Genomic DNA, 12,913 nt, shown 5'->3' on the forward strand with positions numbered 1-12,913 from the left:
TCAACCCACCTCCCTGTTGTGGCCCTGCCCCTTCTCCTTCTGTATCTAGAAGTTTGACGCTGTATATCTGCTCAAGTAGTCAGTACTCACGGTTCCATCCTTGACCCTTTCCTCACTCTCTTATACACCTTCTCTGCATCAGCTCGTTGTCCCTCATGGTTTCAACCATCACTGCTACGTGGATGACTCTCAAATCTTTGTCTCAGTCCTGACCTTTCTTCTCAGTTACAGCCTCAGTGAATAAAGACCAAAAGTTCTGGGCTGTAAAGAAAAAGGCTCAACACCTAAAATTTTCAGCTGTATTTGAAGCCCACTAAGAACAGGTTTCAAGAAAGAATTTTTTTTAAAGACAAGGCAGTAGTCTTTCTGGGCAAACTCACAGAGCACAGATAACTGATGTAAACTCACCTGCCTGATTTTCCAGTGATATTTACAGAAAGATAGGCTGTTACAGGAAAGAAGGAATATTGAGAAGCATGTCAGATCATGTAAACAAGAGTACCACTGCTTCAAAAAATAGTTATATACCTGTGTTTTTGTTTGTTTTGTTTGACCACCCTTAGGGTAGTTCCCCAACCAGGGATCAAACCCAAGCTCTCTACACTGAAGAACAGAGTTTTAACCACTGGACTACCAGGGAAGTCTTGACACCTGTGTTTTTAAGTTAATATTTAAGTTATAACATTCCTTTTAGACCTCTCACAACATATATCTATCTGATAGATACCTTCAATTTCCAAACGGCAGAGCAGAGGAGAAAATTTAAATTGCCCCTTCTTTAGAACTTCCGGCACTTTATGACTCTCAAGTAGCATTTCTCCAAAGTGGCCTCATCCTACAGTGATGTAGCTGTGCTATCTAAAGTGCATTTGGTAAATTCTGTCTTCATCCTCTTCAGGTCCCCTTGGTAGAGTGCACAGTGCCTGGCCCACAGCAGGGGCCCCTCCTGCCTTCCTACAGCTCTGAGCTTATGAACAGAGAGGTCTGTGTTCACAGCCACAACTCCCCAACCCCCCTCCATTCCCAAGACCCCTGAAAACATACAAGAACTCTACTCCAGCCTTACAGTAAACCCCTTCTATCTGTCACAGCCCTGGTGAATGAAGTGATCCCAGGAGAGCCTGTGGTAAACTGGAAATAAACCTCTCCTTACCAGAGGCTGCCACTTGACAGCCCCAGACTATTGCTCAGTTCAGTTCGGTTCAGTCACTCAGTCACATCCAACTCTTTGCAACCCCAAGGACTGCATCACGCCAGGCCTCCCTATCCATCACCAACTCCTGGAGTTTACTCAAACTCATGTCCATTGAATTGGTGATGCCATCCAACCATCTCATCCTCTGTCATCCCCTTCTCCTCCCACTTTCAATCTTTTCCAACATCAGGGTCTTTTCCAATGAGTCAGTTCTTCCCATCAGGTGGCCAAAGTACTGGAATTTCAGCTTCAGCATCAGTCCTTCCAATGAATATTCAGGACTTATTTCCTTTAGGATGGACTGGTTGGATCTCCTTGCAGTCCAAGGGACTCTCAAGAGTCTTCTCCAACACCACAGTTCAAAAGCATCAATTCTTTGGTACTCGGCTTTCTTTATAGTCCTTTTTTTTTTTTTTTTTTTGACTTTTAAAAAAATTTTTCTTTATTTTTAATTGAAGGATAATTACAATATTGCGTTGCTTTCTGTCATATTGGTTGACTTTCTTTTTTTTTTTTCTAGACAAATATTTTATTTTATTTTATTTATTTTTTTTTATTTTTATTTTTTTTTGCATTGAACTTATCTTCATTTATAGTCCTTTATAGTCCTTTTTCTTCATAGACCTTTACTGAGCATGGCCCCGCCCATCAGAACAAGACCCAGTTTCCCCCTCAGTCAATCTCTCCCATCAGGAAGCTTCCATAAGCCTCTTATTCTTCTCCATCAGAGGGCAGACAGAGTGAAAACCACAATCACAGAAAACTAACCAATCTGATTACAAGGACCACAGCCTTGTCGAACTCAATGAAACCATGAGCCATACAGTGTAGGGCCACCCAAACAGATGGGTCATGGTGGAGAGTTCTGACAAAACGTGGTCCACTGGGGAAGGAAATGGCAAACCACTTCAGTATTCCTGCCTTGAGAACCCCATGAACAGTATGAAAAGGGCAAAAAGATAGGACACTGAAAGATGAACTCCCAGGTCGATAGGTGCCCAATATGCTACTGGAGATCAGTGGAGAAATAACTCCAGAAAGAAGGAAGAGACGGAGCCAAAGCAACACCAACACCCAGTTGTGGATGTGACTGGTGATGGAAGTAAAGTCCAATGCTGCAAAGAGCAATACTGCATAGGAACCTGGAATGTTAGGTCCATGAATCAAGGCAAATTGGAGATGGCAAACAGGAGGCGGTCAAACAGGAGATGGCAGAGTGAATATCGACATTTCAGGAATCAGTGAACTAAAATGGACTGGAATGAATGAATTTAACTCAGATGACCATTGTATCTACTACTGTGGGCAAGAATCCCTTAGAAGAAATGGAGTAGCCATCATAGTCAACAAAAGAGTCCGAAATGCAGTACTTGGAGGCAATCTCAAAAATAACAGAATGATCTCTGTTCATTTCCAAGGCAAACCATTCATTATCACAGTAATCCAAGTCTATGCCCCAACTAGTAATGCTGAAGAAGCTGAAGTTGAATGGTTCTATGAAGACCTACAAGACCTTCTAGAACAAACACCCCAAAAAGATGTCCGTTTCATTATAGGGGACTGGAATGCAAAAGTAGGAAATCAAGAAATACTTGAAGTAACAGGCAAATTTGACCTTGGAGTACAGAATGAAACAGGGCAAAGGCTAAATAGAGTTTTGCCAAGAGATGCACTGGTCATAGCAGACACCCTCTTCCAACAACACAAGAGAAGACTCTACACATGGACATCACCAGATGGTCAACACCAAAGTCAGATTGATTATATTCTTTGCCGCCAAAGATGGAGAAGCTCTACTCAGTCAGAAAAAACAAGACTGGGAGCTGACTGTGGCTCAGATCATGAACTCCTCATTGCCAAATTCAGGCTTAAATTGAAGAAAGTAGGGAAAACCACTAGACTATTCAGGTATGACCTAAATCAAATCCTTTACAATTATACAGTGGAAGTGACAAATAGATTCAAGGGATTAGATCTGATAGACATTGTTACCATTAAAGAATGGACCAGTGTTTCTGGATCCTTCTCTCTTTCCAGAAAAATCAGAGGCCTGCACCAGGAGGTAAAATCTCCCAGCTAGTGAACATTGGTGACTCAGTCAATTAAAGAAACCATGTCCATGGGTTCTGCTCTGTGACTCATCAGCCCCCAGGACTTGTGCCTTGGCTCCTTCCTTCTCTCTGAATCCTCTGTCTACATAATCTCAGCTGCTCCACAGCTCCCATATCACTTCCAATGATGAAGTGTGAATGACTTTCAATTCCTTTAAATTTTTTAAGTAAAAAATTGTGTGTGTATACACACACACACATGATGATTTGATTCATGAAATGATCACTATGGTCCAGTTAGTTAACATACCTCATCTTTTCATTGTGGTTGTTCAGCTGCTCGGTCATGTCTGACCCTTTGCAACCCCATGGACTGCAGCATGCCAGGCTTTCCTGTCCTTCACTGTCTCCCGGAGTTTGCTCTAACTCACGTCCCTTGAATCGGTATGCCATCCAACCATCTCATCGTTTGTCGCCCACTTCTCCTCCTGCCTTCAATCTTTCCCAGCATCAGGGTCTTTTCCAATAAGCCAGTTCTTCCCATCAGGTGGTCAAAGTATTGGAGCTTCAGATTCAGCATCAGTCCTTCCAATGAATATTCAGGGTTGATTTCCTTTAGGATTGACTGCTATGATCTCTTTGCTGTTCAAGGGAGTCTCAAGAATCTTCAGCATCAAAATTCAAAAGCATCAATTCTTTGGCTTTCATAGAAGTGTTAGAGGAACTTTTATCTACAGATTTCCATCACTGCCCAGGAATCCCAGTCTTGCAGGAGGTTGCCTCTATTTGGTACTCAAACTGAGAGGAGAGTCTTCCCAAAACTTCAGATTGAAGATCCACTAAGAGGGAAAACAGCTTTACCACTGTCCCAGAACACAGTATGTTTAGTCTTCCAGTACCTCTGAAGTCAATGTATCATCTTCCCAATTAAATTTAAGGGGACAGCATTTCCAAAGCCATTCTACATCTAAAACTAGTGACAGTAAGTGATCCTGGGGGGTTCTATTTCAGCTCACACCTTTGTCTGTTATCTATGGAAAGGATATTTTTAAATCTGAAAAGAAATTGAGAAATTCGAATTATGGGGAAAAGAAAGCCATGCTATCACTTTTAGAAAATGTCCTGATTTTGCTGTCTTTTTTGAGTATTAAGATCATTGTAGTTGTTTTATGTGTTAAATTGTCCAGTGAAAGATGCGAAATGTGTACAAATGGTAATATTTACCTCCCTATTTTGTATGGCAAGCCTTAAACTATTATTAAAGGTACAATTTTCAGCAAACCAAGCAACCAGTAGTAAAAGAAAATGAAAGTTATTCAATCATTATCTGAGCAGATAATGACATCCTTTGTCTATTGCCTTCTATGATCTATTAGTACTGTTTCCAAGAGCAACAACACGTCAAGAAATTCCATCCCTTGATGACACAATAACATTTCTGTTAAAAACATTTTATTAGGAAAACCAATCTTTTCTTCCTTATGAGTAGGAGTTGTTTATTTTTTAAACAAAGACCTCTTCATTCTCCCATTGATGAAGCTAGTTTTCTAATAACCTTGTTCCATTTTCAAATATTAATGTGTGACATCTCTGTTGACTGGATTGCTTAGGACCCTTTCCTGTTGTAGTTTATTAAAACAACTAAAATAACAGTTTCTAATTAAATAAGTAGGACACAGGAACTGAAGCAGTTCAGTGAGCCTCTGTGTTCAGGTCATGTTGTTCATGTCAAAGGAACCACTTTAAAGTCTAAGGGGAGGGTATCATCTGAGTACCTATCACCATTTCCACTAGTCAGTGGTGAATCATATCCATGTTGTGGAAGTAACAAAAGCTAATTAAAGTTGGCATTGCCTTTAACAAAACTGTCAGTAGCAGCCACCTTGACTTTCACGGGCTGGAGAGACTCCCTTTTATTCCACTTTCCATTCTTCCATTTCTGCAGCCACTCAGTGACCCATCTCATCATCAATCATTCACTGTTCCTATTTTCTCAGAATGTAGAAGAGACAGCACACTCCTCTAGGTCCTCCCCTGTAGAGCACTTTAATAGAAGATCATGTATACAAAACCTTTTGGATTGTGTCTGCTTCCAATCTGGATTCAGTAACCTGTGTTAGAAATGGGAGCTGTGACTTGTCTTTGATCTCACTCACTTTCTGCCTGACCTTGGCCAAGCTATGTAACTTCTCCACAGCTCACTTTCCTCTTTTCTAAAGTGACAGAGTAGGATTCTGTGAAATATTAAATTCTAAAACGTCTATGATCCTATCAGAGAAAAGTATACATTTTACTTCTGACCTCTTTACTGCCTCCCAACACTTAAGTGCAAACTGGTCTTCCAGCTGGACCCTGAGACATCAAGTAGTTTGGCCCTAATATACACCTTACAAAATTTTTATTTGAAAAATGCTTAAAGAACAAAGATAGGAAAATTATATATAAAATTAAAGTTTCCATATCACCCCTACAGGCACTTTTAACACTCGTGTTGCCAAGGGTATCACCAAGAATTGAGGAGTACATATTTATTCAACTATATGTGGCAGCTCTACAGTTCCCTTTCCAAAATGATTTGATGGGTCAACCTTCTTCATTTTTAAAATCTTTATTGTACTTAAATTTTTTTTTAACTACAAACACAATAAACTGTGGTGTTCCTGTTTAGTACTTAGTTGATTTGGTGATGGGCTAGTACTCAGTCAGTTCTGTGAACAGCAGGGGTAATGATGAGAAGAGAAGAAGAAATGAGGAAAGGCTGTGGGGACATACCTTGGTTCTTTTTCTAAAAGAAAATATGGAAGTAGCATCTCTGGGAGAGGTCTCTATCTGAGAAGTGTGTGAGATACTTGACATTTTTTTTTAAGAAATTCATCTTTATTTAACATTACTCATTGCATGTTCTGAACAAGAGTTATTTTGCAAGGGCAAGTTTACAGTTAAGCAGAGTGGTTGGTTTCTTCACAGGTGCATAGCATTTCATGGGCAGCACTGAATTCTGTCTTTCTGGCTAGTTAAGTAATATAGATTGCCCAGCAGGAAAGGCTCATTAGATGAGGATGATGACTCAGTTGTGCTTCAGGAGCCCCATTATGAAAATTACTGGTCTAAGTGTAAGCCTTGGGAATTAATGGGTAAGTAATTCAGTGTAACCTGTAGTACCTAGGGGTAGAAACTCTGTATTAAAAGATTAAGTTAACCTAATTTTTCCCACCTTCAGGGACTAATGTGACCCAAAGGCTGTAAGCAAAGCTCATCAAGTTCTCATGAAGTGAGCAAACTCAGCCCTTCTTTTTCTGGAACCCTTTGCTCTACTCCCACTGTATTTTGCTCCTGTCCCTTCCTCCTCAGTCACCGTTGCACACCCCTAAACCACTTCTCCTCCTGGCCCACCCTTATTCACCCTTATAGTTTGGGCTCACAAACTAGTTCCTTGTGAAGAATGCTACCTCCATCAGCTCCTCCACTACTAGTCAGAATTAGTAGCTTTTTCCTTTTGGTTTCTGAACCTTGCTGTTGTCAAGTTAATCTCCTCCACAAGATCATTGTCTTCTTAAGGGTAGAGACAGTGTCTAGATATCTGTGTTATCAAACCAGACTTGGGTCCACTCCCCCAAATGCAGTAAAGCCAATCTACTGACACTGGTTTGTGGTGAAGGAAAGTGCCATGTTTATTGCAAGGTGATAAACAAGGAGCTCAGGACAGGTAGTGCTCAAGAAGCCAAACTTCTCTATGGATTTCAGCCAAGCATTTTTAAAGTCCAGATGAGGGAGGGGCATCCCAGAGTATGTGATCAACTCATGCCCAGTTCTCTGATTGGTTGATGGTGAGGTAACTGGGTGACGTTACAGGGGTTAACGTTATCAATCCTTAGGCAACAGTAGGTCTGGGGGCTACATGCTCACAATCATCAAGTAGTTAATTTCTTCCATTTGGTGGTGGTTTTAGCATCTGTAAAACAACTCAGGAAATGTGAATCAGACACTATTGTTTAGGTACTTCAGAGAGAAGCCAGAGCAGAGGATATGGAGGAAGGGTCTGTCTTGGGAAGGCCCTGTAGGATCCTGCCCAGTTACATCTGCATTTTCCATCTGCAGACCAGACAGTGCCTGGCAGATGGGAAGAGTTTAAAATATTGGAGAATTTAATATAATCACAAGGACAATATGGAAACCTCGTGGGAGATAGTTTACTTTAGAAACATGCACAACCTCCATCCATCAGGTAACATTTGTTTTCCTAATCTTAGGTTCAAGTGACCTTGATCCTTCGATGATGTTGGACACTGGAGAGATCATTGATACAGGATCTGATTATGAAGATCAGGTAATCAAAATCTAAAAATATTTGTCTATTTAAATGTTTTTAATTTTGGTGTTATGTTTCATGAAAATTAGAATTACAAATCATTCTGTTAAATGATTACAGATAACTAATGATCTGTTCCATGATAAATCATACAGCTTTTATTCATTAACTTTGGCCCTCTAACCCTCTTTATCCACAGATTCAAAGTGGCAATTAATTAAGGGAAGATCTGTGGTCAAAAGTTACATGAGCTAGAAGGAAGGCTACGTGAGGTTCTCTTGCCCAGGAATTTGTCTGTTTCTCGTTCTTCCCAATAATAAGCCCAGTATTTACTAACCACTGCCTACAGACTCAGGGCCCTGTTTTCTTTTTCTAACCTTTAAAAGGGACTGCTGACCAAGGACAACACAGTCAAGAAGTCACATATATTTTTTATATAGATAAGAAATTTATCTGGGTCAATTTTCTCAGCAGAAGAACTCTTTTCCTGCCCTGTTTTAATGATCCAAAATAGTTGGCAAATGATCCGACTCTCTAATTAGGCCTTATTTTTTAAAAAGCTTCTTGTCTGAAACCATCCACCTCTCATCAATGCTCTTCTAGAGTGGCTGAAAGCCAAGTGGGCATGTTCTCCTGGATTTTTCCCCCATTTTCAACTAATACATGTCACAAATTAATGAAATAGATCTGACCAGTGTCCAAATGTAATGGCTGTTTCTCTGTTTCACATATGTATTCAGAAGCTATTTTCACAGGCATTAAGTTTCTTCCCTTACATCACAAAGCAAGGAGAAGATATTGACAAGTATTTAAAATATCTTTTAGCATTTATTAAGCACTTTGTACATACTAAACATTGGGCTAAGTCCCTTGATTATCTCACTAATTCCTCACAACATCTCTAGGAAATAGGAATTATTATCTTTATTTCATAGATAAGAGAATTAAGACTCCAAGAGTAATTTACATGTGGTTACACAAATAGTTTCAGAGTGGAGCTTGTGAACACAGGGCAGTTTCCCTAAACCTGCACTCTGCCAGCTGCCATCCTCAGTCTCTAAAGACAGGCCATTCAATGATGAATTTTTGGAACCTTTTCAGTTGCTAGCTTTTAAGACCTCAGCAGAGGCAAATGCCAAACAACCACTATAAAAAGTGAGCACACCGTCTAAAATTATAGACTGCACCAAGAAATGAACCATAGCATGAAATCCAGCTAATTAAACAAATGAAGGGTTCACACCCCAAGGACTAGACAGAACAGAAAAATCTGAAAGAAATCTTAATCAAGGAATATTTAAAATATCCAAAGAGATAAAGGGAAGATTAGAAGTCTTGAAACAAGTACAGGAAAGAATGGAAGGCAAAAGGCAAGAAGGAATAGTGAGGAAGAAATAGAAATTCTAGGCACAAAAAAATATTGTCATTGCAATAAAAGTTCAGTGAACAGGTTGAAGAGTAGACTAGACACAGCTGAAAAGAGACCATGATAGAGCTGAGGAAATCTCCTTAGAATAAAAGAGAGCTAAAAGAGAGTTCTTCTTGTCAGAGAAAGAACTTGGGAGACACTGAGGATGGAATGACTGGATCAACATGTTCCAAAAGGAGTTCCAGAAGGAGGGTAGAGTGGAGGGGGTAGAGCTTCATGTTAACAGAAAATGGTGGAGAATTTTACAGAGATGAGAAAAGACAAGTCCCCAGATCGGAGGAGCACATTGTGTCCTGAACAGAAAAAAAAAAAAAAAACCCTCACATATTCTTTTTTCATTTAGCAAATACTAATAGAGTACCTACTACGTGCCGGGTACTATTTCGGCACTTGGAATATCTAATTGTATAAAACAGACAAGGAGCGTCCATCCAGGTGAGGAAGATAGTATACAATAAACATGTTAGTAAATTAGTAAATATCCTAGATTGAAATGTGCTATGAGAAGAAAAAAAAATAGAACAAGGTAGGAAGGTTAGGAATGCTGGAGTAGGGACAGATGACAGTATTAACTAGGAGAGTCAATATTAACTAGGATGGTCTCATTAAAGAGGTGAGATTTGAGCAAAGACTTGGCATATAATGTGAAACATAGAGAACCACAAAATACTAAAGACAAATATAAAATATTAAAAGTGAAAGGCATTACCTAATGGCAGTTTGTGGGGGAGGGGCAACAGATTCAATATTATCAGGTGCTTGCCTTTTCTGAGTACCTCCAATAAGTCAGATGCTGTGTTTTATGGTTAACATACATCACTGCTAATCTTTTCAACAACTTAAGAAGGTAGCTCTGTTAAACTAAAACTCAGAGAGCTTAAATGACTTCCCAAGACCACACAGCTAACAAGCAGTAGAGTCAGGAATCAAACTATGATCAGTCTGGCACCAAAAGCCAGTTTATGCTTTCACGTTCCAAATAAAGCCATTATCAAGGTCACTGACAATCTATTGCCAATTCCAGTTAACCCTTTTTCATTATCTTCCTTGACCTTTGCTGCCTTTGATCCACTCCTGTGACAGCAGTGCAAAAGCAGCCACAACTCTACTTAAACAAAAGTGTGGCTGTGTTCCAGTAAAACTTTATTTATGGCCACTGAAATTTGAATTCCACATATTTTCTTGTGATTTATTTTGACTATTTGAAAATGTAAAGCCCATTCTTAACGAAGAATGACTGTTTACAGTCAGCAGATTGGATTTGGCCTGTGGCCATAGATTGCTGTGGAGAAGGAAATGGCAACCCACTCCAGTGTTCTTGCCGGGAGAATCCCAGGGACGGGGGAGCGTGATGGACTGCTGTCTATGGGATCGCAAAGAGTCAGACACGACTGAAGCGACTTAGCAGCAGCAGCATAGGTTGCTGATCATGACTATAAACCATCTCCACTTCTTGACACTGTCCTATTAGCTTCTAACATTTCTATAGTATTTAATACCGTTCTAAATGTTTCACATTTATTACATTTTATCCCGAGACAGTTACATGAGATTGATATCATTATCCCAATTTCACTGATAAGGAAACTGTAGCCCAGAGGAATTCAGAAGTTTACTTAAAGTCACACACCTGGCAAGAGGTAAAGACAGAATTCCAACACAGCCGTCTGAGTGCACAGAGCCAGGATCAGGAAAGATAGGTGAGGCTCTGCTATAGTAACAAATAAAACTCAAGGGACTTTGCTGGCAATCCAGTGGTTGAGACTCCTTGCTTCCACAGCAAGGGGCATGGACTCAGCCTCTGATCAGGGAACTAAAATTCAGAATGCCATAATTTTTTTTTTTTAATTTTTAAAGGAAAGAATAGCAAACTAATGGGGCTTACATTCTTAAAACAAAAACCATCAAAATTTGCGTGTTTTCCTACCAGAGACATCCAGAGGGACCATGGGTAAGAAGGGGAAAAGCATGGGGAGGGTGGGGAGTGGCGGAAACCTGCTCTTAATTGCATATTTCTTCCTCTCATGATCATGAGACATCCCCTGTCACTGACTCTGCCTGTGTCTAAGGAGGCTGAAAAACAGAGCTTACTTAAGTGTTTAGTGAGTGCCAAGCCAGCCTGGGCCGCAAAGCTCTTGCCCCCACTGTTCTCTCTCTCACCATCCTCTCACTTCTTGGTCCACTCTCTCTTGGCTTTCTTGTGAACTGTGCTCTGTTGGTGCATTACTTCAATGTGAGCATCCCCGGTATCCTGGCAAAGGGAACCTTCGCTCCTCACTGCACATGTTATCCTTTGAGAAGCTCGACCACAGGCATGATTTCAGCTTCATTCAGAGTCCCCCGGTGAGCTTCCAACGCCTATGTCTGCCTGCTAAACAGCACTGGCTGGATTTCCCACGTGCATCTCAAACTCAGAACGTCCAAAACTGAACTCTGTCTTCCCCCACAAAATCTGTTCTTCCTTCTGTTTCCCCTATTTCTGTGAATGATACCACCATCCTCCCAGCTGCCCAAGCCAGAGACAAGGGCGTCTTCCTAGTCTCCTTCCTTTTCCTCCCTCCCTGCATCAGGGTGGTCGGAAAGCTGGTCAGCTGGTCTGTTTCCCTGTGCAGGCATCACTCCTTCCCTCTCCAGTTCCACTGCCACTGCCCTGGTTCACACCCTCACCCTTCTTCCCCAGGACCGCTGAGACAGTGTCCGAACCAGTCTCCCCTCCCCAGGCTCCTCACCCACAAAAATCATCTTGCTCAAAAGCCAAGTCAGTCGTCATATCCCACTGCTTAAAACTCTTCATGGCTCTTCACTGATGTCAGAATTAGAACTCTTATCAGTATACATGGGAACTTTCAATCTAGCCTGACCATCCCCTCCTTCCCCAAACTCACCCCTTGCCAATCACCAAAACACACTGCATGTGCCAGTCACACCAAGCCATTTGCAGTTCCCCTAAGTGGGGTTTGTGCTTTGTGAAGTCTCTTTCCTCTATGTGAAAGCTTCTGCAGCCCCATCACCCCTGTGCCGGCTAACCTCTACTCATGGTCCATCAGGACCACACTTCTCCTGGAGGAAGCCCTTCTCGTTCCATGTCAGGCTCACCTTCTTGGGGGACCCATGAGACCCTGTGCTCTAATATCCTCCTGCATTGTGTTTTGCTCTCCTGTCACTCAACCAACACACAATATATGCTCAAAAATGTCCATTTTTTGAAAAGTCAAAAAAATGATTTCTCGTTTTTCTGTTTCAAGTGTTGAAAGGAAAAAAAAAAGCCTAGGCTTTAGTATCTTGTGAAATTATCCTTCAGAAGTGAAAGAGAAATAAAAACTATCTCAGACAAACAAAAATTGAGGTAATTTGTTACCAGTAGACCTGTGTTGCAAGAAAAGCTAAAAGAAGTTCTTTAGAGAGAAGAAAAATTATATGTGTCAGAAATTCAGATCTACATAAAGAAAGGGAAAGTATCAGAGAGTGAATAAGTGAAAGTAAAATGAAAACTTGTTTTTCTTATTCTTAATTGATCTAACAGATAATGATGTGCTAAAAATAATAGCAACAATGTATTTTATTATGTATGTTTGTGTATTCATGAAATGAATGACAACAAAGGATAGAAGCAGGAATGAGGAATATTTTGTTATTATAAGGTACTTGTACTGTCTGCTTATTTTAAAGTGGATTTGGATTAGTTTAAATGTGTATTGCAAATTCTAGAGCAACCACCTTTTTAAAAAAAACTTTTAAAAAGAAACATAAGTGATATGCTAAGAAAGGAGAGAAAATGGAATCATATAAAATGCTTAACTAAAGACACAAAGGCAGAAAAAGTTTGGAGATTAAAAGAAGAAGCGAAGAACATGGGCAATACATAGAAAATAGTAACAAATATGCTAGATGATAATCCAGCTATATCAGCAGACACTTTACATATCAGT

General features: G+C 40.4%; 1 protein-coding gene across 2 annotated transcripts in view; it reads left to right on the forward strand.

Moving 5' to 3' along the window:
- AK5 (adenylate kinase 5) overlaps positions 1–12,913 on the forward strand; it is a 290,021-nt gene that overhangs the window by 156,248 nt on the left and 120,860 nt on the right. For both annotated transcript variants that reach the window (XM_055403146.2, XM_055403147.2), the window contains exon 8: positions 7,497–7,573. In XM_055403146.2, the coding sequence (XP_055259121.2) occupies positions 7,497–7,573 (77 nt within the window). The remainder of the gene's footprint in view (positions 1–7,496; positions 7,574–12,913) is intronic.

This window comes from Moschus berezovskii, chromosome 4, assembly GCF_049115385.1.
Source record: "Moschus berezovskii isolate FMDL1 chromosome 4, NW_MosBer_1.0, whole genome shotgun sequence".
Classification (NCBI taxonomy): Eukaryota; Metazoa; Chordata; class Mammalia; order Artiodactyla; family Moschidae; genus Moschus; species Moschus berezovskii.